This window comes from Aegilops tauschii, chromosome 7, assembly GCF_002575655.3.
Source record: "Aegilops tauschii subsp. strangulata cultivar AL8/78 chromosome 7, Aet v6.0, whole genome shotgun sequence".
NCBI lineage: Eukaryota > Viridiplantae > Streptophyta > Magnoliopsida > Poales > Poaceae > Aegilops > Aegilops tauschii.
This window is the reverse complement of record NC_053041.3, coordinates 634,068,571-634,094,270: the sequence shown is the minus strand read 5'-3', so window position 1 is coordinate 634,094,270 and position 25,700 is coordinate 634,068,571. Positions and strand designations below refer to the sequence as shown.

Below are 25,700 nucleotides of genomic sequence, written 5' to 3'. Positions count from 1 at the left end.
ATGTCTCAAGTGATTCAAAATCAAGTGAGTCCAAATGATCCATCTGTATGGACTTTCTTCATGCATATATACTAATAGACATGGTTCGCATGTCTCAATCTTTTCAAAAACGAGTGAGTCCAAAGATCCATCAACATGGAGCTTCTTCATGCGTTTTATACCAATATGACTCAAGTGGCAGTGCCACAAGTATGTGGTACTATCATTACTATCTTATATCTTTTGGCATGAACATGTGTATCACTACGATCGAGATTCAATAAACCATTCATTTTAGGTGCAAGACCATTGAAGGTATTATTCAAATAGACAGAGTAACCATTATTCTCCTTTAATGAATAACCGTATTGCGATAAACATAATCCAATCATGTCTATGCTCAACGCAAACACCAAATAATTATTATTCAGGTTTAACCCCAATCTCGATGGTAGAGGGAGCATGCGATGCTTGATCACATCAACCTTGGAAACACTTCCAACACATATCGTCATCTCACCTTTAGCTAGTCTCCGTTTATTCCGCAGCTTTTATTTCGAGTTACTAACACTTAGCAACCGAACCGGTATCTAATACCCTGGTGCTACTAGGAGTACTAGTAAAGTACACATTAATATAATGTATATCCAATATACTTCTGTCGACCTTGCCATCCTTCTCATCTACGAAGTGTCTAGGGTAGTTCTGCTTCAGTGACCGTTCCCCTCATTTCAGAAGCACTTAGTCTCGGGTTTGGGTTCAACCTTGGGTTTCTTCACTAGAGCAGCAACTGATTTGCCGTTTCATGAAGTATCCCTTCTTGCCCTTGCCCTTCTAGAAACTAGTGGTTTTACTAACCATCAACAATTGATGCTCCTTCTTGATTTCTACTTTCGCGGTGTCAAACATCGCGAGTTGCTCAAGGATCATCATGTCTATCCCTGATATGTTATAGTTCATCACGAAGCTCTAATAGCTTGGTGGCAGTGACTATGGAGAACCATCACTATCTCATCTGGAAGATTAACTCCCACTCGATTCAAGTGATTGTAGTACTCAGACAATCTGAGCACATGCTCAACGATTGAGCTTTTCTCCCTTAGTTTGCGGGCTTAAGAAACTTGTCAGAGGTCTCATACCTCTTGACGTGGGCATTAGTCTGAAATCCCAATTTCAGTCTTTGGAACATCTCATATGTTCTGCGACGTTTCAAAACCGTCTTTGGTGCCACAATTTTAAACCGTTCAACATTACGCACTGAACTATCACGTAGTCATCAAAACGTGTATGTCAGATGTTCGCAACATCCACAAACGACGCTCGAGGTTCAGCACACTGAGCGGTGCATTAAGGACATAAGCCTTCTGTGCAGCAATGAGGACAATCCTCAGTTTACGGACCCAGTCCGCATAATTGCTACTATCAACTTTCAACTAAATTTTCTCTAGGAACATATCTTAGTAGAACTAAAGCGTAAGCTACGACATTATTTGCAAAGACCTTTTGACTATGTTCATGATAATTAAGTTCATCTGGTTATTTAATGAACTCCCACTTAGATAGACATCCCTCTAGTCATCTAAGTGATACATGATCCGAATCGACTAGGCCGTGTCCGATCATCACGTGAGACGGACTAGTCATCATCGGTGAACATCTCCATGTTGATCGTATCTACTATACGACTCATGTTTGACCTTTCGGTCTCTTGTGTTCCGAGGCCATGTCTGTACATGCTAGGCTCGTCAAGTCAACCTAAGTGTTTTGCTTGTGTTCCGAGGCCATGTCTGTACATGCTAGGCTCGTCAACACCCGTTGTATGCGAACGTTAGAATCTATCACACCCGATCATCACGTGGTGCTTCGAAACAACGAACCTTCGCAACGGTGCACAGTTAGGGGGAACACATCTCTTGAAATTTTAGTGAGGGATCATCTTATTTATGCTACCGTCGTTCTAAGCAAATAAGATGTAAACATGACAAACATCACATGCAAATCATAAAGTGACATGATATGGCCAATATCATCTTGCGCCTTTGATCTCCATCTTCGAGGCGCGGCATGATCACCTTCGTCACCGGCATGACACCATGATCTCCATCATTGTGTCTTCATGAAGTTGTCTCGCCAAATATTACTTCTGCTACTATGGCTAACGGTTAGCAATAAAGTAAAGTAATTACATGGCGTTTTCATTGACACACATGTCATACAATAAATTAAGACAACTCCTATGGCTCCTGCCGGTTGTCATACTCATCGACATGCAAGTCGTGATTCCTATTACAAGAACATGATCAATCTCATACATCACATATATAATTCATCACATCCTTTTGGCCATATCACATCACATAGCATACCCTGCAAAAACAAGTTAGACGTCTTCTAATTGTTGTTGCATGTTTTACGTGGCTGCTATGGGTTTCTAGCAAGAACGTTTCTTACCTACGCAAAAGCCACAACGGTGATATGCCAATTGCTATTTAACCTTCATAAGGACCCTTTTCATCGAATATGATCCAACTAAAGTGGGAGAGACAGACACCCGCTAGCCACCTTATGCATCAAGTGCATGTCAGTCGGTGGAACCTGTCTCACGTAAGAGTACGTGTAAGGTCGGTCCGGGCCGCTTCATCCCACAATGCCGCCGAATCAAGATAAGAGTAGTAACGGCAAGCAAATGGAACAAATCATCGCCCACAACTACTTTGTGTTCTACTCGTGCATAGAATCTACGCATAGACCTGGCTCATGATGCCACTGTTGGGGAACGTAGCAGAAATTCAGAATTTTCCTACGTGTCACCAAGATCAATCTAGGAGATGCTAGCAACGAGAGGGGAGGAGTGCATCTACATACCCTTGTAGATTGCGAGCGGAAGCGTTCAAGAGAATGGGGTTGATGGAGTCGTACTCGTCGTGATCCAAATCACCGATGATCCTAGCGCCGAACGGACGGCACCTCCGCGTTCAACACACGTACGGAGCGGGGACGTCTCCTCCTTCTTGATCCAGCAAGGGGGAAGGAGAAGTTGATGGAGATCCAGCAGCACGACGACGTGGTGGTGGAAGTAGCGGGATCCCGGCAGGGCTTCGCCAAGCGCAAGCGGGGAGGAAGAGGTGTCACGGGAGGGAGGGAGGCGCCAGGGCTTGGGGTGCTGCTCCCATGCGCCTCCCCACTATATATAGGGGTGGAGGGGGCTGGTTTCTTGCCCTCCAAGTCCATTGGGGCGTTGGCAAAGGTGGGGGAAAGAAATCCCATCATTTCCCTTCCCCACCGATTGTTATCCCCCTTTTTTAGGGATCTTGATCTTATCCCTTCGGGATATGATCTTATTCCTTCTAAGGTGGGATCTTGGTGCGCCTTGACCAGGGGTGTGGGGCCTTGCCCCCACTACCCACGTTCATGTGGGTCCCCCCATGCAGGTGGGCCCCACTTCGGAACCTTCTAGAACCTTCCCGGTACAATACCGAAAAATCCCGAACATTTTCCGGTGGCCAAAATAGGACTTCCCATATATAAATCTTTACCTCCGGACCATTCCGGAACTCCTCGTGACGTCCGGGATCTCATCCGGGACTCCGAACGACTTTTGGATTTCCGCATACTAATATCTCTACAACCCTAGCGTCACCGAACCTTAAGTGTGTAGACCCTACGGGTTCGGGAGACATGCAGACATGACCGAGACGACTCTCCGGTCAATAACCAACAGCGGGATCTGGATACCCATGTTGGCTCCCACATGTTCCATGATGATCTCATCGGATGAACCACGATGTCGAGGATTCAATCAATCCTGTATACAATTCCCTTTGTCAATCGGTACGTTACTTGCCCGAGATTCGATCGTCGGTATCCCAATACCTTGTTCAATCTCGTTACCGGCAAGTCACTTTACTCGTACCGTAATGCATGATCCCGTGACCAAACACTTGGTCACATTGAGCTCATTATGATGATGCATTACCGAGTGGGCCCAGAGATACCTCTCTGTCATACGGAGTGACAAATCCCAGTCTCGATTCGTGCCAACCAACAGACACTTTCGGAGATACCTGTAGTGCACCTTTATAGCCACCCAGTTACGTTGTGACGTTTGGTACACCCAAAGCATTCCTACGGTATCCGGGAGTTGCACAATCTCATGGTCTAAGTAAATGATACTTGACATTAGAAAAGCTCTAGCAAACGAACTGCACGATCTTGTGCTATGCTTAGGATTGGGTCTTGTCCATCACATCATTCTCCTAATGATGTGATCCCGTTATCAATGACATCCAATGTCCATGGTCAGGAAACCATAACCATCTATTGATCAATGAGCTAGTCAACTAGAGGCTTACTAGGGACATGTTGTGGTCTATGTATTCACACATGTATTACGGTTTCCAGTTAATACAATTATAGCATGAACAACAGACAATTATCATGCGGGTTAGCACAACCGGTCGGTCGGTCAGTTGGTCGTCAGTCGTCGTCATGTCCAAGTGCCCGTCTCTGTGAGGAGGCGTTGAAGATGAAGCATGCCCAAGTCGTCTATGTGTCTCGACGAGAGGATCAGGTTCAAGTATGTGGGGACGGTAAACCAGTGAAGGTGAGTCTCTTCAATGAGGCCATGTCTCTACATGAGGCTGGAGTGCATGGTGCAGTGCACGGGGTGGTGTGATCCACAAGGAGCCGGCATGTATCTTGCTAGGATTGATGGTGTAGTCCACCGGGTGGTGTATTCCACAGGTTACTAGCGAGGCTGGGTAGTCCAAAGCATATTTGAGGTGGTCCGTAAATTCGCCAAGTCAAAATTGGGGAGAGAATGTTGCCAACAATCTAGCCGGCAATTTGACTTGTCGTGGTGCAAGCTGATGAGTCGGCAAAGGGATGATCATCAGCAAGTCAAGACGAGAGAAGCACAGAAGACCAGAGTCAAGATTAGGGAAAGATTGTTATGGTAATCTTGAGTTTGTTAGGTTATAAGTCAGAGCCTTGTACGTAGTAGTTGTCTACGTACTAGTAGTTAATCTGAGTTCGTCTAGGAGTCTGACCGTGTCCTAGTTTAGGCCAGCTAAGTCCTAGTAGTAATCAGCTATTGGAGTCAAATTGGAGTTGGACGTGGTTTGTACGCCCGTGTAGGTTTAGGTCTTGTCAGGACGGTGGCTGCTACATGCATATATATATGGACAGCCCCGTGCAAGTTTTGTAACACCGTGAGGAACAGAGAAAAACCTTTGGCCAAAAGTTTTGCGCGTGTGTGTTCGTCGTGAATTGATGTGATCGATCCTGTGGGCGAGTTCCAACACTGCGGTCAAAGAAATCTACCTGTTGTTCCAAATGGCAAATATTTCGATTTTACAACCACCAGTACAATGAAACACACATGATGCTATATAAGGTTTCGAACAGCACTGCCTACCATGAAATTGACATCACACGAAGTTGACACATACCTTCAATAGCTCAACTTTGTACATACCTACATGTAACTTTAGGATGTGTTCAAGCCACAAAGAGTTGATTTTAGATCCTTCCACGGCCCATGTGCATGCCTAGGTCGTTGTTCTCTCCTTCATGTAGACTGTTTGGAGCCGCACACCCTTTTCAATTTGGCAAATTTCCTTGTTATGTCTTGTGCTTATTCGGAGGGCATAACACTATACAATAAAATTATTTTTGAAAAAGGGAGCAATTTCCATAACATCAACGAATTGTTTCAAGTGCGTAGACACAGCTAAACAGATAAATAAAAATAAGAAATATAGGATGTGTAGTAGTCTAGTAGAATACTTCATACAAGAAAATATCATCTATAGAAAAAACAATATAAAATGCACATACATAAAAATTTCTACTGTAGTTCTTGAGTGGAAACTGAAAACAGTTGATAAATAATATCCTGCTCCGCCACTGCAGTCGATGAACATGGGCTGATGGGCATTGGCACGATTAGCCTCGTTAATCTTGGTGTCAACGATTCGATCTGCACGCAAAGCTAGCTCGATCGCTCTGACTGCTCCATACACAAACAAATCATGCATAACTTAAGGTGTAGTAGTTCGCTAGATGCATGGTAATTCAATTGGTTAGCTCGGTCGACAGCCCTCACATGCATGCATGCTTGCTTAGTTAGAGCTTGAGATCCATCCTTGGGTTTAGCTAGCTAGCCGGCCATGTTCTCGATCGACTCCACCATGAAAATTTAAGTTAGCGCACAACAGCTAGGTAATTAATATGCCTTGAACGAGTGTATCGGCATCGTCGACTCCAAACTGCCAATCTCGATCTTCATAATATAATGATGACGTGTTTTTTTCTTTACTTCACATTGTACCACTTTCAGTTTGAAAAGCCAGATCTGATTGGCACTGTTTTTTCTAATGTTCTGACAGACATTGTTAACTGGAGTCAGCCAGATTACTGAGAAGACTTGAGGGATCGATCGAACTCCTGCTAATTAAGATCGATTGAGACTCGCGAGACCTAGATAAGTATGCCGAGACTAGCTTGGGGGGTTCCACCAAGGTCATCAGTAAGAAACTCAACTGATTTTTAACCTAACCAAACGAATCTGCAGCTAGCTAGTGGTCGTTAGCTCTATTAACTCGATCAACGTTAAATGTCATCTGCATACAGAGCCATTTCAAAAACTGAGCAAAATGGCCCTACTTGTAACTACAAAGGAGACAGGTACACAAAGATCGATATATACATCAAAATTGAATATAGACATCCTTTTGAATGGATAAGCAAGATGGATAACGCCAACCATCTCTTTATGATAGTATCAGTATGCTACCTCGGTAACAGTCATACATCATAATCAAGGCAATTGAGAAGAAACATGTACAAATACTACTAGCTGGTAGAGTGTTGCACTAGTATGGAAGCAGCAAGAAGAGATTACAATGGCAGGTAGTTAAAAAATTAAGAAAACAGGAAATAAACAGTCCCCTCCACATCACAATGATGCCAATGTAAATTGTACAAGAGAAATATATTACACAAACAAATCAAGGCGTACTGGACATTGAGCTAGTATGGTAAAAACACAAACTGGAACAAACCAAACTGCTATGATTGATGACCCTTCAGGACGAGCAGCTTCACGACAGGCTTCTTTTCTTTCGGCTGGTCCTTGACAAGCTGGTCATCGAGTTGTTGCTTCAGTGCTTGGGCGTTGGAGCCATTAACTAGCACGATTTCCCTGAGTTCTTCTAGGTCTCCCAGGCCACTGAACTCATAAGGCGGTAACCCACCGTAGCACTCAACCTTGAGCAGCTCAAGGTTCTTCATTGTTGATGATCCAAAAGTCACACTCACAGGTAAACTTTCAGAGCAGGAAATCTCAAGAATCTTGATCTTTTTGTAGGAGTCGGCCTCGAATTCATTCACCATGACACAGAAATTGAGCTCACCGGCTTGACGCAGCTTGACACGAAGAATACGTAGTTCTGGAAGCTTGTCAACGAGCCTTATGACATCTTCTGGTAAAGAGGCCATCTCCAGCTCCAGCTTTGTGAGATTTTCAAACTTTTCAAGCTGCTCGTCCGTCCATTTTGGCAACATATCTTCAAGCCCATATAGCTTAAGGCTCCGAAGGTTTGTACAAGGCAGGAAGATCATGTCATCCAAGCAACGACCTTTCTTGTTATCCTTGTTGAGCGAAATTGACAAGGATTCCAGATGGGCATGATCTTTGATTGCAGAGAAAAAATTGCTGTTGTTCTTCCCATTGATGCCGGACACCCCGAGCTTGCGCAACTGGGTGAGCTTCTGGAGCTCTTTCACTGTTTTCTTTGTGCCTGAAGCAGTGATGTTGACAACACCAAGTGTGTGCAACGCAGTCAGTTCCCCAATCTTTGCAGGCACCTCAACACTGATTGTAGGCCTACTGCATCTGCTGGATGAAACTGGTGGTTCAATGTTGATGGTGAGGGTGCCGGCACGAATGTACTGCAGTTTCTGTAACTTGGTGATCTTCTTTGGAAGGGTAGTTATTGAGGTGCCCCTCACATCGAGTGTCTGGAGCTGCCTCAGATGATGTAATGAACCTGGCAGATGGTTGATCTCAGTGTGCCCTCGCAATGAGAGGAACTTGAGGCGACGCAACCAGTCCAATATCTTGGCAAGATCACCATCATTTAAAGCCTTTGCATTCTCTAGATCAAGCACCCGAAGCATCTTCATACTTTCAGAGATAAAGAATGACTCCCACCCTCCAAACACCGTTAGTGACCGTAGCCGAGAGAAGTCCATGCTGGCAAACACAATTTTATCTCTTCTCCATGTATCCAATATGACAAGGTGACGCCCATTGCGTTGGGTGGTTAGTGCACACTTGCCACCCAGTTCAAACACAAGATTCTCTTCCATGCGCCGTGACACGACGTACTCCCGAATGAAACCATTCACCTGGCACATAACCATCCTAACTTTGTCCACACTGAATGTATAGCTGTTGACTGATGTTGACGACGACAACGACTCCAATGATATCTGCTGAATTATGCTCAGTTCAAGCAGCTTAGCGAAGTGTTTCTCCCCATTCTCCTCTGCAGATTCATTGTCGCTGTCCCTGGAGTAGCCCTCCGCGATCCATCGCCTTACCAGTCGCCTCCGCCGGATGGTTTTATCTTGAGGAAAAATCGAGAGGTAGAAGATACATGGCTTGAGGGCATCGGGACAAGTACGGAAGTAAGAATTCAGCCAGCCAAATAGATCTTGTAGATTGTCATACTCCAGATCAGTCTTCAGACGGTGCATAAATCTGTCATTCAAAGAATTAATAATTTCTATCCTTTTGCTAGTCTTCGTGGCCAGTAACGCAGCTATAGCAGATATTACTTTGGGAAGACCCCCACACTTTGAAATAAGTTCTTTTACACCCTTCTCATGCTCATTTAAAGGGTATGGTAAAACCTTCTTAAGTACCTGCGTATTTTGTTAAAATGACTTGATTAGCGATATTAATTGTGGCCAGTTAGCATTAGGAGTAAACATCAATTTCATTAGATAAGCCAGAAAGTTAGCATTAGGAGTACATAAAAGTGTGGGCACTCTACAAAAACACATGCTCTTCTACTTGAAATGACAATTGAGTACCCATAGAGCTTTGATCAAGAAAGTAAATGCAAAGGTTATTCAATAGTCATGTATGCATGACAAAATAATAAAAGATAAACATTGCATATTTGTCATAATATTTGGTTACATTCTTCCTTACAAACATAATGCTAAATATTCCATGTTTGAATTATAATATTTCATATCCATACAGATAGAAATTTCCCACATTTAATGATTTTATATATTTAAATGATCAATTAATGGCATAACTATTTTAGTGTTTAAAAACTTTACCACCTAAACAAATGGTCCATGCATGGGCATGGATTATTGACTAGGGTGTATAAATTCATTAACCTTAAATATTATTTCCACATTCTTCATTTAATTTTTCCATGTGATTTAATTTTCTTTCACTAAACAATATGGTTGATAATTAATAAAGCATGTATAGACAAAAGAAACTATGTAAATAGTAGACAACTATTTTGGTCATTATTTGATGGCAATCAAGAGCACGCGTAAGCTTACTAGGAAATGCTAAAATGCCAGTTAAAGAAATAAACGAGGAACAATATCATCACTTTATCTAATATAAGTATCATTCATGAGATAGAAAACAACAAAAATTATCTAGAATATCATATGCATGACACGTGCTATTGGTCCGATCTCCCCAACACAAATGATCGCTAGAGATAGAATTCTTGAAAACCAAAAAATAAAAACAATTTCATGACATTCGAACTCATAACTAGCATATGTTTCGATTATTCTAACACATATAATTGATTTCTCCCCAAATTAAAAGCAAACAATAAGAGACATACTTAATAAAGCTGATATATATGCAATATCTTGGACTTCCAAGGAGATTGGCGAAAATTAGCTCATTAGACGATTGCTGAGAGAATAAACATACCTGCTTTTTGAAGAGATCAAAGGCGTCGGTAGCTTCTAGAGCCTTGACATTAAACACGAGCTCTTCTTTATTTGTGCAATATTCAGCAATGATTGGATCAGTTGTGATGACAATGACAACGCTCTTTAAATGTTTGGATACCAAGGCAGATTGTATCATATCCCAATCCTTTGTGGACAGGAGATCATCGATAACAATGAGGCACCAATCTTTCTTCAGAAGACGGTGACATTCTTCAGTTGGTTCTTTCTCCGAATGAAAATCAGAAAGTAGGGTCATATACAAGTCTCTCATATTAAATGGATGGGATACATCCACCCAATAATAATCCTCATATTTGGATTTGCCACCCTGAAGCGGAAGCACTGTGTCATAGAACAATTTTTTGACAAGTGCTGATTTCCCAACTTGAGCTATCCCCCATACGGACATTACTGGGAGAGAGTGGACACGTGCCTCAGATAGACATTTAACAAGGTCAGTCATTTGTGACTCACGTCCTACAAGGCCATCGTTCTCCTCCCGCCACTCCTTTGCTTCCTCTTTAAGTGACATGATTTTTTCCTCTCTAACTTTGTTCTCCATAGAAGCCATTGGTTCTATGCCTTGATCTTTACCAGCATCAGCATCCTAGATACATGTGTAGGAAGATCTTAACATGCATGCACAATAGAGAGCTAGGAAATGACACATAGCCAAGTTGGAGCAATTTTATGGTCAACTTACCACTGGGTTCTTGTCTTTATCTCCATCACCTTGAGAAGCCTTCATGTCGGGACAAAGATTAAGACACATATAATTTAGAGAGAGTAAAGGAATATGCATAGACAACTTGGAATAATTTTCTTAGCTAGCTCATGGGAAGGGAATGTTAAGAAAAAGGTCATAAAGTGCATGTGTAATGAGGTATTTTCACCGTTTTAAGGTTGTCATGTAGCATATCTGATGACTTGTAAGAGAGAGAGAAATAGAAAAATACAAGTAAGTTCTCTCAAATAAGACATGATCTCACATCCCTTAAGATAAGACGTTTTTGTCCATTATATGTGATAGTACTAATTGCTGTAAGGAATTTTGGAAGATGATGATAGTACTAATTGTTTATAGCATAAGATGGTAGGAGGAAGATTAATTAACTTTAATTTTTTGTAGGTTCCATCATGTATATATCCATTCCATTAGATTAGCATCGCTCTATGTGGTGAGAACTAATGTGTTTAAATATGTGCAACATGTTCATGTTGTTTATAGTTCAACTAATGATTAACGAGTTGGCTTAAAAAGAATTTTTGAGATAGAAAGATTACTAGTTATGATTTATTTAGGTATAGTTATGAAGATCTAACGTGTTAATTTTTTTACAGATGAATATGTGGATCTCGGGCAGTTCAGGTATGATTATTATATCTAATGGCTGTGATATTTTTATGTAAGATCTAACAAACATGGTTTGTTTAGGTATGATTACGTGGATATAACGGAGTACGGAATTTTGGAGCTCGACTTCCATGGATGCCGAAATTTTTGAACAATATTAAAGTTCAAACCTTTTAGTTTCAAAAAATCCGAAAACAATTGTACAAGTATACAAGGATGTGATTTGTATGTGTGTAAATTTTCAGGATGAAATACTTTGAAATGTGAGCTGTGCAAAAAAAATCATGGACTTTGAGGATGAATAGTAAGTGTACTAAAAAGCCATAGATTTGTTTTTTTTTGTGTAGCACTAATTTCAACGTATTTCGTCCTGAAAATTTACACACTTGCACATTATGTCTCTAAGTATATGTGTATTTGTTTCGAAAAAAAGAAACGTTAAATATGAATTTTGATAATTCAAACTCGGCCTCCATGGAAGCCGAGCTCCATTCAACAGATCTAATGGCTACTGTTTATTTAGGTATTGTTATCTAGATTTTTTTTCAAAACGGTATTGTTATGTAGATCTAGCCATTACAATATATTCAAAAAGAGATGGTCCATCACATTGACGTCTGGGTGTTTTGCTTTTTGTGTGAATTTCTAGCATATCTCTCTACTTTATATATTGTCCTTTTAGTAGTAGTAGCAGTAGCAGCAGTAGTAGATAGATAGATAGATAGATATTAATGATAGTAGAAAAATTGACGGTGTGCCATGTAGAACATCATCTATTTGAGAATATGTGTAGTACAAGCTAGTAGGTTTGTCACCTGATTTTTTTTTACCGAATGCAGCAATTACCAAAGCTGTGCATTAAAGAATGTGTTTTGGTCCAAACTGGCAACCCAAACATACTTACGTTAAAAGGTAAGAGAACATAAGATTTAGTGGAAGTAATTAATGGTGGTTCCAGCTTAATTACCTTGTAGAGTGCACAAACAGAGTGCTCTTCCGAGAACTTTCGGAGCTCCACCACCTGGTATGAGTGTCCGATGCACAAGGTTGCTATTTCGGATTGCTGCGTTAGCACGATGATCCGGCTGCCATTTATGGTGTCAGGAAGAAATGCCCTGATAGCATCCCAATCTACCATGTGTGACAGGCCTTCCAAGACGATGAGGTACCTCTTCTTCTTGAATATCCGCTCGAACTCAGTTAAGAGATCTTCTTGAGTGGCCCCCATCTTCTCAAACACATCCCTGCCAATGATAGCTCTGTGTTCCATGCAAGAGGTTACATGGAACTGAGCCATCATGTTGCGCATGAATTGGTGGGGACTGAAAGGATGAATGATTTTCACCCAGGAGCGGAAGGGGAAGTCTTGGCATATCTCTGTGTGGTTGTAGGTCTTCCTGATGATGGATGTGATACCATGGTCACCGGCCGCACCCCAAACCGAGATCACTTGAAGGCCATTGTTGTGGTCGTGCTTCTTCTTGGTGATCAGCCAGGTGAGGTCGCTGAATCCTTGCTGCCTCTTGGTGGCGCCCCTTGCCTCCGCCAGCATATCGGCCGTGGTCGCAGCGATAATGGCGGCGCCAAACGCCGCCCGCTCCTGCTGGAGGATGATGGGCTTGGAGCCCGTGTCGCTGATGAGGCTGTAGCGCGTGTTCCTGGTGCTCACGTCCTCCACCCTCGCCTTGAGCTGCTCGATCTCGCTTGCCGCCTCGTCAAGCGGCAGTGGCAGCGCCATGCACCAGGACGGCACCATGTGCCACCACCACCTGCTCTTTTTATCAAGGTGGATGACGAGCTCGATGCAGTCTTCCACGTCGTAGGCCAGCTCGCGGATCTGCCTCACCCATGTTATCACCACCTTGTTCTCTAGGCGCTCCTCGTCCGCTACCTTGAGGAATGAGTGCATCATTTCAAACTCGTCGGTGATGAACACTAGGTTGCGCTGTGTGCTCTGCCGAAGCTTGGCCTCTTCTTCGATGGCTGCCTGGGCCTTGGTCAATGCCCCCTCCACCACTGACTTGGCCAACCCAACAACCAGGTCCGCCATGTCTCTTTCTCTCCTCAATGGGTGGTTGTTTTCTTGTGCGTGATATGCTAGTGCTGGACTTCCACATCGACTGGGCATTCTCTTAAAGGGGATCACTCAGACCGATGGATCATCCATGTGCCAAACTAAGCTGACATTGGACATTTGTTTACAAAGACTTGGGACTAAATTTTGAGGGCATGTCTTCTTCCGCACAAGAGCGGATGCATTACTAAAAAAACGAAATTATTTTCACTGATAGATCATACAAGGCGGATGCAGACAAATTAATCTCTGGACTAAACTATGGCACGCAAAACCGACTGAAAAAATCTGTATGCACGCACCAATTGAGGCTTTCCTTCCATGCCACGCTACAAGGAGTGACATGGGGTCGGGGTCCTCACAACCGGAACAGGGCCGATGCCGACGGCCCCCGTCGGCGTACACAAGGATATTCCAACAGCCGGATCCAGGCCGTCGGCGTAGCCAGGCCGTCGGGCCGACGGCCCCCGTCGGCACAGATGGGCCGTCGGCTTAGCCTAGGTTACGCCTATAGCGGCCGTCCGCATACAAGGTGTTGGGGAACGTAGCAGAAATTCAGAATTTTCCTACGTGTCATCAAGATCAATCTAGGAGATGCTAGCAACGAGAGGGGAGGAGTGCATCTACATACCCTTGTAGATTGCGAGCGGAAGCGTTCAAGAGAACGGGGTTGATGGAGTAGTACTCGTCGTGATCCAAATCACCGATGATCCTAGCGCCGAACGGACGGCACCTCCGCGTTCAACACATGTACGGAGCGGGGACGTCTCCTCCTTCTTGATCCAGCAAGGGGGGAGGAAAAGTTGATGGAGATCCAGCAGCACGACGGCGTGGTGGTAGAAGTAGCGGGATCCCGGCAGGGCTTCGCCAAGCGCAAGCGGGGAGGAAGAGGTGTCACGGGAGGGAGGGAGGCGCCAGGGCTTGGGGTGCTGCTCCCATGCGCCTCCCCACTATATATAGGGGTGGAGGGGGCTGGTTTCTTGCCCTCCAAGTCCATTGGGGCGTTGGCAAAGGTGGGGGAAAGAAATCCCATCATTTCCCTTCCCCACCGATTGTTATCCCCTTTTTGAGGGATCTTGATCTTATCCCTTCGGGATATGATCTATTCCTTCTAAGGTGGGATCTTGGTGCGCCTTGACCAGGGGTGTGGGGCCTTGCCCCCACTACCCACGTTCTGTAGGAGATATGCCCTAGAGGCAATAATAAATGTTATTGATTATCTCCCTGTTCATAATTATGTTTATGTTCCATGCTATAACTGCTGTGGTTCCCGAGCCCGTATATCCATAAAGGCTCTGGGGAGAACCCATATGCACGTGTGGAATAATAAACGGTAAAATGTATTCCTAGTCGTGCCTCTAAGACTAGCTCAAGTGTTGCATGATGATTATGTTTTCCCAATCATGGGCATGTCTATGCCAAGCAATTTTGAGGGCACAATGTCAGGAAGGACATTTGTGTTGAATCGACCCGAATTGATGTTATGCTATGAGATACATTCATCACAAGTTAATGGTTTATAACACAGAGATAGTTAATGTTTGCATAATTCCTTAGACCATGAGAGTATCGAGTTTCTTCATGCTTGCTTCATGAACTTTGGGGTTTGTTAAACGTCATCCGTAACTGGATGGCTATTACGGCGGCTTACGGGTTCATGGGAAAGTATGTTAAGTGACTTGATAGCTCGAGATTGGGATTTGCTCCTCCGACGATGGAGAGATATACTCGGGCCCTCTCGGTGTTACGGTGTCCATCATCGTCTGGCCAGACACTTTGTGATTTGATCACGGGGATGCCGGAACACGAAACGAGAAAAGAGAACAAAACCGGTAACGAGGTAACTAGCATAGTGGACAAGTTATTGATCCACGGGAATGCCAACATGTCTCACCTCGGGTATTTGTAACATATCGCGAAGCAACAGGAATAGCACACGGCAACTGGAGGTTCACTCGAATATTTATTCGTGTGGGTATAGGGGTCAATATGGGTGTCCACGGCTCCGATGTTGATCATTGATCGGAAGGGGTTCCAGGTCATGTCTATACTTCACCGAACCTATAGGGTCACACGCTTAAGGGTCATATATCTTCTGAATACTAGACAGGGAGTCTGAGAGAAAATCACCGAAAAAGTTTCGGACACCGAAAAGTTTCGGACAGCGGAATCGTACCGCAGAGAGAGGTCATCGGATAAGTTTCGATGATACCGAAAAGTTGTTTCGGGATACACCATTAAGTCAAATTGGTTTCGGCACATGCCTGATAATTCTTGGAGGATGCCAGAATCATTCTGGAAGCTTTTTGGAATTTTCTGAGATAAAAACCGGAAATGTTCCGGAGCTGCCGGAGCCACTTCAGATGCGTTTCGCAGATGAAAATCACTAAAACCGGAATTGTTTCGGAACGCGTTGAAAATGATTTTAGTGGGTACTGGAAATGTTCTTAGCCCACATAAATATTTTCAGTTCGATCAGACGCTGAAAAATGTCGTCGTGAATAGTGAAAATCAGCTTTATGGTTACTTTATGGAAAGCCACCTTTTGGGGCTTTGCTCCAAAAGATCTTGGGGATGACATGGATGGATAGGAGCCATTTTTTGGGCCCCTCATGGGGGTGTGGCCGGCCACATGGGGTATCCCCCCTTGGGGACCCTCTTGTTCCTTGGTTTCACTCCTAGGTCCTTGTGGAAGGACTTCATTCATGTGCATTTTGGGTTTTTTGTGAAACTACCCTACCCCCTTGGGATTTCCTATAAATAGAGGTGGAGGGGCAGCCCTCCACACTCATCCCTTGCTCTCATACACATGCCATGCATTATCTGGCTTCTTCTCTCCCTCCCACGAAAAGAGTTTCGTAGAGCCGTAAGGCTGTCTGGGTTCCGGCAGGAACTAGTTCTGGACGGCGAAGCCCTGCCGGATAGATGACACCGTATGTGTGCAACTCTGTAGAGAGATCGTAGTTTCGGTCTTACTTCGTGAGTGCCTCCCGAAGGGCTGTCCGTGTGACCGTCCGAGTTTCGAAGGTCCTCCCGAAGGGCTGCCCGAGTGACCGTTCGAGTTTCGAAGGTCCTCCCGAAGGGCTGTCCGCGACACCGTCCGGGGGGCTGTTCGACCGCCTCCCGGAGGGCTGTCTGAGGAGAAGATGAGGGTATACATCCTCGCGGTTGGGAGGTTGTAAATCCTAGCTGCGGGGATCTGCACCGCCGATCGTCATCGACTCTACTTCCTGCTGCGCTACGAGTCGGTAACGAAAAAGATCAAACCATGTATGCAGTCTCCATATTGGTCCTGGGCTGGTGCGTAGGTCGGAAATTTTTTGTTTTCTGTCACGTTCCCCTTCAGTGGCATCAAGAGCCGTGCTATGCGTAGATGCAGGTTTCGATCTAGTATACATGGAGATGTATGGGTATTGCATAATATAATTAGGTAGTAGATGAGATCTATTGCTGAAAATTATTTATGCGGGTGACAGATGAAATCTGTTACCCGAGGTTCTTGTTGCTTCCCTAGAATTTGCGATTGCTCAATCTCGAGACAGCATGGTGGAATTTGACAAAGTTCTGGCAATCCGTGATCCTGATTGATCATGGAAGTGCTATCAGTTCTTTGGGTTCTGCCGTAGTCAAAAGAAAGATGAAATTCGCAGATGAAAGGGCATTGCAGATATGATCTGCACGGGGGTCATGCGTATGACGAAGTTTAGTATGGGGCTCGAGATTTAATTATCCCGTGTTTCATACACCCCGAGATGTTAATCTAGCAACTTGAATAATCATACTTGATGATAAAACGTTGGTCGCTGCGGTTTAAGTCAAAACCTTAGAAGCTACGTAAAATAAATTTTGCATAAACCGATTAGAGGCGTCTAACTTGGTTTTGCAGGATGTGCATATGATGTGGTATAGCAGTGCTCATACTAATTCGATTATGTATGAGATGACTATATGATGTAATTTGATTAACATGACCTGCGTGTCATGATTCGGCATGATGGTTGGAGCCATATGATTGCACTTTAATGACCTGCGTGTCAACCTTATTGTAATGCATTATTTTGTTAGCTATAGAGATAGCAATATTATCTGGTGCATCGACAAGGTGGTGGCAATCTTCGCGAAGGTGAACACCGACGCGAATGCCGAAGACGAAGAAATGAAAGACTTCTCCGTCAGAAAGGGCTATACCATATCATGCTATTATGAATTGCCTGAGATGTTTATCCCTTATGATGCACCCTTCTTGATTGCGCGGTAGTCGCTTTTATTAGGGTGATCTCTCACTTAAAATACCAAGTAGTTAGTGTTCTCCCAAGTGTAGCACCGTCACGGCACCTATCTTTTCGGGGTGCGCCGTGTCACACGGGTACGAACGATTAGAGAAGTGTGAGGCGGGTGAGTTGAGACCTCGCAGCGAGATCACTTGGTTGTCTTGACGTTCAGGCATGACCGTCATGAGCTCGGAACACACGCATCGAAAGATGAACAAGAGTCACATAGAGATGTGATTGGCAAGTTGGCCTACCGGTTGAAATTTTTCGTCATCAGTGGTGTTACACCAATGGCGAACAATTGAAATGTGGGTCTTGTATCACTCACAATCAATTTTGAGAGATATTGATTTGAGTGGGAGCGCACTGTTGAATTAACATGTTTAATTCTTAGTGCAATTAATTATGAACATTGTCTAAGTGTTATATGCAAAATAGTTGTAGAATAATGGCTCGCGTTTCCACCTTCCCTGTTAAAATTGAATAGCTGTTAAATATCTGGTTAAAACTTTACGATTGGTACCGTAATATGAGGATTGTCCTCAAAAGTGCCGAGAAGGACTTTGTCCTATCGCATGCTTTCCGTATCCTCCCGCTAATGCTATGGATCATGTGACTCTCGTCCTTTGATCCAAAAGCTAGAATTCTGTTACGGTCAAGTGGAATATGTTTGCTTCCATGAAACCCAAACTTCGAAAGTTGGGATAGTTATATGATATTCATGGAACTGAAAATTATTTTCAGATACAAACAAAGCAATGTTTGTTTGCAAGTATTAGTAAAAGTGTTTACTATGCATTTGACTGTTGGGAAAGGGATCCAGAAGAACGCCTGTCATATAATGAAAGGTGAATAAAACAACAACTTAAAGAGAAAGGAAGTGTCCAAAGGGTGTTAGTATGACTTACACGCCTAGGAAGTCCGGGGCTAATGCCACTCTTAAGTTGGGTGCTTCTTCTGAGAGTAGGAGAAATACTAAAAGTTAAACTGCTAGAAGTATAAAGGCAAAAGGAAAGAAGACTGGAATATCCAGCTCATGTATGAATGTCATACAAGTTTTTGATGTATAGAAGGCTGGTCAAAGATATAGTTCTTGCGAATTATGGTTAAACATGTTAATCGCTAATTCTTGGGTATTGTGAGTTCATCACAAAAATGCCCGCTCGATTGCATTCTGTTGCAACTCGATGTAAGAACTACTATGGCTTGAAAGACTAGCTAGAAATGAGGTTAAGGATACACAGGGAACATAGTAAATGTTACTATACCTTCCATCGGTGTATTTCCGTCTGTATTTATTTTCATAATTCATTTAGAGTTTTACAAACTCTATCCCATTGCATAAGGCATCTTGCAAGAAGGTTGTTCATAAGAGAACTTTTTATGTTCGATGTTATGAATAACACAAGGGCCATACTTTCATTATGAATGAGATGTGTGTTATGAATATTGATAATAATACAATACCTCTGGGTTTACTTTCATAATTCATTTTAGAGTTTCATACACTCTAGCCCATTGCACAATGTTTGTTGCAAAAGAGTTGTTCATAAAAACAACAATTGTTGTTAAGTATTATGAATAACATAAGGGCCATACTTCCATCATCGATGGGACATATGTTATGAATATTGAGGGTAATATGATACATCCATAACACTGACGCTAAATGTCGCAAGACTAAAAGAATACCACACAAGTGTGGCACTACATTTGGTCACATTGGAGAAACCCGCATGGAAAATTCCATTATGATGGATTTTGAAGTCTTTTTGATTTTGAATCATCTGACACTTGCAACTTTCCTTCGAAAAGTGAAGTGACTAAAATACCGTTCACAGGCCATAAGGAACGAACAACAAACTTATTAGTGATCATACATTTGATGTGTGTAGTCCGATAAGTGTTGTTAGTGGTGGATTTATTTATCTTCAGAAATGACTCAAGTAGATATATGGATATTTACTTGATGAGACGTAAGTCTGGATCTTTTGAAATCATTCGAAAGCTTCTCAAAAATGAAGTAGAAGTTATTGTAACAAGAAAATTATGTTTCTGCAATTTGATTGCACAAAGGAATATTTGAGTTACATGTTTAGCGAATGTCTGATGAGTTGTGAAAGGGGTTTCATAAACTTGCACCTCCCGGAACACCACTGCAAGTGGAAAGTCCATGGAGATGTAATCAAACCATTTATGACATGGTAAGGTCAAAGATGACATAAATAAATTTGCCATTATCCCTTTTAAAGTGATGCTTTAGAGACTGCGGCTTTTACACTGAAAAGAGCTACATCGGGTCTGTTGAAATGAAGCCATGGTATGGTACGCCCAACCATGTTATATCTTTTCTTAAAATTTGGAATATGGGGCTTGTGTAAAAGGTTACAAACCTATTCCAAATCAGACAAGTGCTACTTTGTAGGTTATACCAAAATGTTGGGTATTCCTCCCTCACTATACCGAGGCAAATAGTTTTGCCGCGAAACGGTGTGCTTTTAAAGAGAAAGGTTCTTTCCAAAAGGTGAGTGGGAGAATAGTGCAACTCGACGAGATAAACAGTATCTTCATCAGATCAAAGGAAAGAGACCTTGGAAGAAATTCCAGAGTTTCCTACCGCGACTGATACAGAAGTCTCTACAATAAAATGTATGAACTTCGGTCGAACTTGCAGCTGAACCACGTAGGCAAGGCTCGTGCAAACCTCTCAGGTGCGCAAACGAGATATTGTTGTTAGACAACATTATACCTACGATACACAAGGAAGCGTTGACGGGCCCTGACTCCGGAATTGGCTAAATGCCAATACAACCCGAGTTAGTTTCCATATAAGTGATTCAAGATTAAAACCTTGATACACCTTTCGGAAGACTTAGAGTCTAACGAATATTTATGGAACTTAAAACTGATACGGATAAAATGTTTTATCCATAAAGCTCGACTTGTTGAAATAATACGATGAGGTTGTTTTCATCGTAGCGATGCTTAAAGTCGGTTCGGGTTGAACTAGCAATTAATACATATTTCAATCATGAGATATGAAACATGGATGATAAAAGGATTTCCATCTGATGGAAATGAAAGCTAGGACTTGTATATGATACAGTCCAAAGTAATTTGTCGATCCAGAGGATGCTAGTAGGTATGCAAACTTCAGAGTTCCCGCAATGGACAGAAGAGAGCAAAATGGAGTTGGAATCTTCGTGTTTTGATGAAATGGTCAAAGGGGTTTTGACTTCATCAATGGGTAACGAAGATGCTTGTAATTCAAGAAAGTAAGTGGGAGCGTAATAATATTTCTAAAAACCTTATGTGCTTGGCACATTGGTAATTGGAAATAAATTTCTTGACACAAATTAGGACTTCATTTGAAAATAGTTTTTCGATGAAGTGCTTAGGCTAAATAGCCTCAATATTAGGCATGATGATCTATGGAGATAGATTTACCTAATGGGGCTAAGCAATAAATACATATTGACAAGATGCCAAAACCTTTTAGCATTTAAAACGCCAAGGAGTGATTCTTGCCAAAGTCACATGGAAAGAGTTTTTGCAAGACTCGGTGTCCCAAAACACTGATGAGTAAAATACATGATGCAGATTCCACACACTTTTGTGTTTGGATTAATCATGTATTCCATGGTATGTAAAACAACCAGATATGTCCGATACTCCCAAGGTGTTGCGAGTATGGATACCAAAGTGATCAAATTACTGATCATGGGACAACAGTGAAAGATGTCACAGAGTACTAGAGTAAGTACTGATGACATGGTTCTCTCGCAAGCAGAGATCATGAAGAGTTCGTTGTAAAATGTTACATCGATAGAGTCTTCATCTTTTCTCCATGCGATTTTCGATTTAAATTAAGGGTTTTGTGTAACACACAATGTGGTGGCACAGTTAGTTGGAATTTGTTCAAACTAGTTACTGTGGCGAATTCTATAACAAGGGCTAAGTATGTTAACGCTTTAGAAGCGACAAAGAAGATGTTGAATCATATAGTTCATTCATGAACTTAGTATAGTTCCAAGATGGCTTTTGACAATGGGACACTACTGCAGGTAGTTGCTCCATAACTCAGTCTAAGGAATCCAGGTTCGACCTGTGATTCACATACATACAAAGCCAAGTCCACACAAAATATGAATTTTGTGAAAACGTGAAAACGCGAGGACATGCAAAGATACACACAGAACTGAAGTCGTCAGATCCGTTGGACATCAGGCTATACCACAAGCGAAGCATATTTACACCGGTGTGCCACAGGTGTGAAGTGCATTAGCATAAGCTAGATTATTGTCTCTAGTGCAAGTGGGAGTCTGTAGGAGATATGCCCTAGAGGCAATAATAAATGTTATTGATTATCTCCCTGTTCATAATTATGTTTATGTTCCATGCTATAACTGCTGTGGTTCCCGAGCCCGTATATCCATAAAGGCTCTGGGGAGAACCCATATGCACGTGTGGAATAATAAACGGTAAAATGTATTCCTAGTCGTGCCTCTAAGACTAGCTCAAGTGTTGCATGATGATTATGTTTTCCCAATCATGGGCATGTCTATGCCAAGCAATTTTGAGGGCACAATGTCAGGAAGGACATTTGTGTTGAATCGACCCGAATTGATGTTATGCTATGAGATACATTCATCACAAGTTAATGGTTTATAACACAGAGATAGTTAATGTTTGCATAATTCCTTAGACCATGAGAGTATCGAGTTTCTTCATGCTTGCTTCATGAACTTTGGGGTTTGTTAAACGTCATCCGTAACTGGATGGCTATTACGGCGGCTTACGGGTTCATGGGAAAGTATGTTAAGTGACTTGATAGCTCGAGATTGGGATTTGCTCCTCCGACGATGGAGAGATATACTCGGGCCCTCTCGGTGTTACGGTGTCCATCATCGTCTGGCCAGACACTTTGTGATTTGATCACGGGGATGCCGGAACACGAAACGAGAAAAGAGAACAAAACCGGTAACGAGGTAACTAGCATAGTGGACAAGTTATTGATCCACGGGAATGCCAACATGTCTCACCTCGGGTATTTGTAACATATCGCGAAGCAACAGGAATAGCACACGGCAACTGGAGGTTCACTCGAATATTTATTCGTGTGGGTATAGGGGTCAATATGGGTGTCCACGGCTCCGATGTTGATCATTGATCGGAAGGGGTTCCAGGTCATGTCTATACTTCACCGAACCTATAGGGTCACACGCTTAAGGGTCATATATCTTCTGAATACTAGACAGGGAGTCTGAGAGAAAATCACCGAAAAAGTTTCGGACACCGAAAAGTTTCGGACAGCGGAATCGTACCGCAGAGAGAGGTCATCGGATAAGTTTCGATGATACCGAAAAGTTGTTTCGGGATACACCATTAAGTCAAATTGGTTTCGGCACATGCCTGATAATTCTTGGAGGATGCCAGAATCATTCTGGAAGCTTTTTGGAATTTTCTGAGATAAAAACCGGAAATGTTCCGGAGCTGCCGGAGCCACTTCAGATGCGTTTCGCAGATGAAAATCACTAAAACCGGAATTGTTTCGGAACGCGTTGAAAATGATTTTAGTGGGTACTGGAAATGTTCTTAGCCCACATAAATATTTTCAGTTCGATCAGACGCTGAAAAATGTCGTCGTGAATAGTGAAAATCAGCTTTATGGTTACTTTATGGAAAGCCACCTTTTGGGGCTTTGCTCCAAAAGATCTTGGAGATGACATGGATGGATAGGAGCCATTTTTTGGGCCCCTCATGGGGGTGTGGCCGGCCACATGGGGTATCCCCCCTTGGGGACCCTCTTGTTCCTTGGTTTCACTCCTAGGTCCTTGTGGAAGGACTTCATTCATGTGCATTTTGGGTTTTTTGTGAAACTACCCTACCCCCTTGGGATTTCCTATAAATAGAGGTGGAGGGGCAGCCCTCCACACTCATCCCTTGCTCTCATACACATGCCATGCATTATCTGGCTTCTTCTCTCCCTCCCACGAAAAGAGTTTCGTAGAGCCGTAAGGCTGTCTGGGTTCCGGCAGGAACTAGTTCTGGACGGCGAAGCCCTGCCGGATAGATGACACCGTATGTGTGCAACTCTGTAGAGAGATCGTAGTTTCGGTCTTACTTCGTGAGTGCCTCCCGAAGGGCTGTCCGTGTGACCGTCCGAGTTTCGAAGGTCCTCCCGAAGGGCTGCCCGAGTGACCGTTCGAGTTTCGAAGGTCCTCCCGAAGGGCTGTCCGCGACACCGTCCGGGGGGCTGTTCGACCGCCTCCCGGAGGGCTGTCTGAGGAGAAGATGAGGGTATACATCCTCGCGGTTGGGAGGTTGTAAATCCTAGCTGCGGGGATCTGCACCGCCGATCGTCATCGACTCTACTTCCTGCTGCGCTACGAGTCGGTAACGAAAAAGATCAAACCATGTATGCAGTCTCCATATTGGTCCTGGGCTGGTGCGTAGGTCGGAAATTTTTTGTTTTCTGTCACGTTCCCCTTCACGTTCATGTGGGTCCCCCCATGCAGGTGGGCCCCACTTTGGAACCTTCTAGAACCTTCCCGGTACAATACCGAAAAATCCCGAACATTTTCCGGTGGCCAAAATAGGACTTCCCATATATAAATCTTTACCTCCGGACCATTCCGGAACTCCTCGTGACGTCCGGGATCTCATCCGGGACTCCGAACGACTTTTGGATTTCCGCATACTAATATCTCTACAACCCTAGCGTCACCGAACCTTAAGTGTGTAGACCCTACGGGTTCGGGAGACATGCAGACATGACCGAGACGACTCTCCGGTCAATAACCAACAGCGGGATCTGGATACCCATATTGGCTCCCACATGATCCACGATGATCTCATCGGATGAACCACGATGTCGAGGATTCAATCAATCCCTTATACAATTCCCTTTGTCAATCGGTACGTTACTTGCCCGAGATTCGATCGTCGGTATCCCAATACCTTGTTCAATCTCGTTACCGGCAAGTCACTTTACTCGTACCGTAATGCGTGATCCCGTGACCAAACACTTGGTCACATTGAGCTCATTATGATGATGCATTACCGAGTGGGCCCAGAGATACCTCTCCGTCATACGGAGTGACAAATCCCAGTCTCGATTCGTGCCAACCAACAGACACTTTCGGAGATACCTGTAGTGCACCTTTATAGCCACCCAGTTACGTTGTGACGTTTGGTACACCCAAAGCATTCCTACGGTATCCGGGAGTTGCACAATCTCATGGTCTAAGTAAATGATACTTGACATTAGAAAAGCTCTAGCAAACGAACTACACGATCTTGTGCTATGCTTAGGATTGGGTCTTGTCCATCACATCATTCTCCTAATGATGTGATCCCGTTATCAATGACATCCAATGTCCATGGTCAGGAAACCATAACCTTCTATTGATCAACGAGCTAGTCAACTAGAGGCTTACTAGGGACATGTTGTGGTCTATGTATTCACACTTGTATTACGGTTTCCAGTTAATACAATTATAGCATGAACAACAGACAATTATCATGAACAAGGAAATACAATAATAACCATTTTATTATTGCCTCTAGGGTATATTTCCAACAGTCTCCCACTTGCACTAGAGTCAATAATCTAGTTCACATCACCATGTGATTAACACTCAAAGTTCACTAGAGTCCATAATCTAGTCCACATCACCATGTGATTAACACTCAATGAGTTCTAGGGTTTGATCATGTTATGCTTACGAGAGAGGTTTTATTCAACGGGTCTGCAACATTCAGATCCGTGTGTGCTTTACAAATCTCTATGTCATCTTGTAGATGTAGCTACCACGCGCTACTTGGCGCTATTCCAAATAACTGCTCTACTATACGAATCCGGTTTACTACTAAGAGTCATCCGGATTAGTGTCAAAGTTTGCATCGACGTAACCCTTTACGACGAACTGTTTTACCACCTCCATAATCGAGAAAATTCCTTAGTCCACTAGATACTAAGGATAAGTTCGACCGCTGTCATGTGATCCAT

At 43.2% G+C, this 25,700-nt stretch overlaps 1 protein-coding gene across 1 annotated transcript; it reads right to left on the bottom strand.

The window, feature by feature from the left end:
* Positions 1 to 5,885: 5,885 nt before the first annotated feature.
* Positions 5,886 to 13,543, bottom strand: LOC109752365 (disease resistance protein Pik-2-like). The gene is made up of 4 exons (XM_020311257.4): positions 12,312 to 13,543; positions 10,694 to 10,732; positions 9,968 to 10,597; positions 5,886 to 8,910 (listed from the first exon to the last, which is right to left on the bottom strand). Exons 1-4 carry the CDS (start codon positions 13,470 to 13,472, stop codon positions 7,051 to 7,053), a joined length of 3,690 nt encoding a protein of 1,229 aa, XP_020166846.3. The 5' UTR covers positions 13,473 to 13,543; the 3' UTR covers positions 5,886 to 7,050.
* Between the last annotated feature and the right edge of the window lie 12,157 nt (positions 13,544 to 25,700).

Bases quoted from the DNA above. Each gene is read 5' to 3' on its own strand.
- LOC109752365 (XM_020311257.4), bottom strand. From the start codon at position 13,472: ATGCCCAGTCGATGTGGAAGTCCAGCACTAGCATATCACGCACAAGAA. The intron at 10,598-10,693 runs GTAAGTTGACCA...ACATGTATCTAG, and splicing joins ATAAAGACAAGAACCCAGTG to GATGCTGATGCTGGTAAAGA. The intron at 8,911-9,967 runs GTATGTTTATTC...CAAAATACGCAG, and splicing joins TTGATCTCTTCAAAAAGCAG to GTACTTAAGAAGGTTTTACC.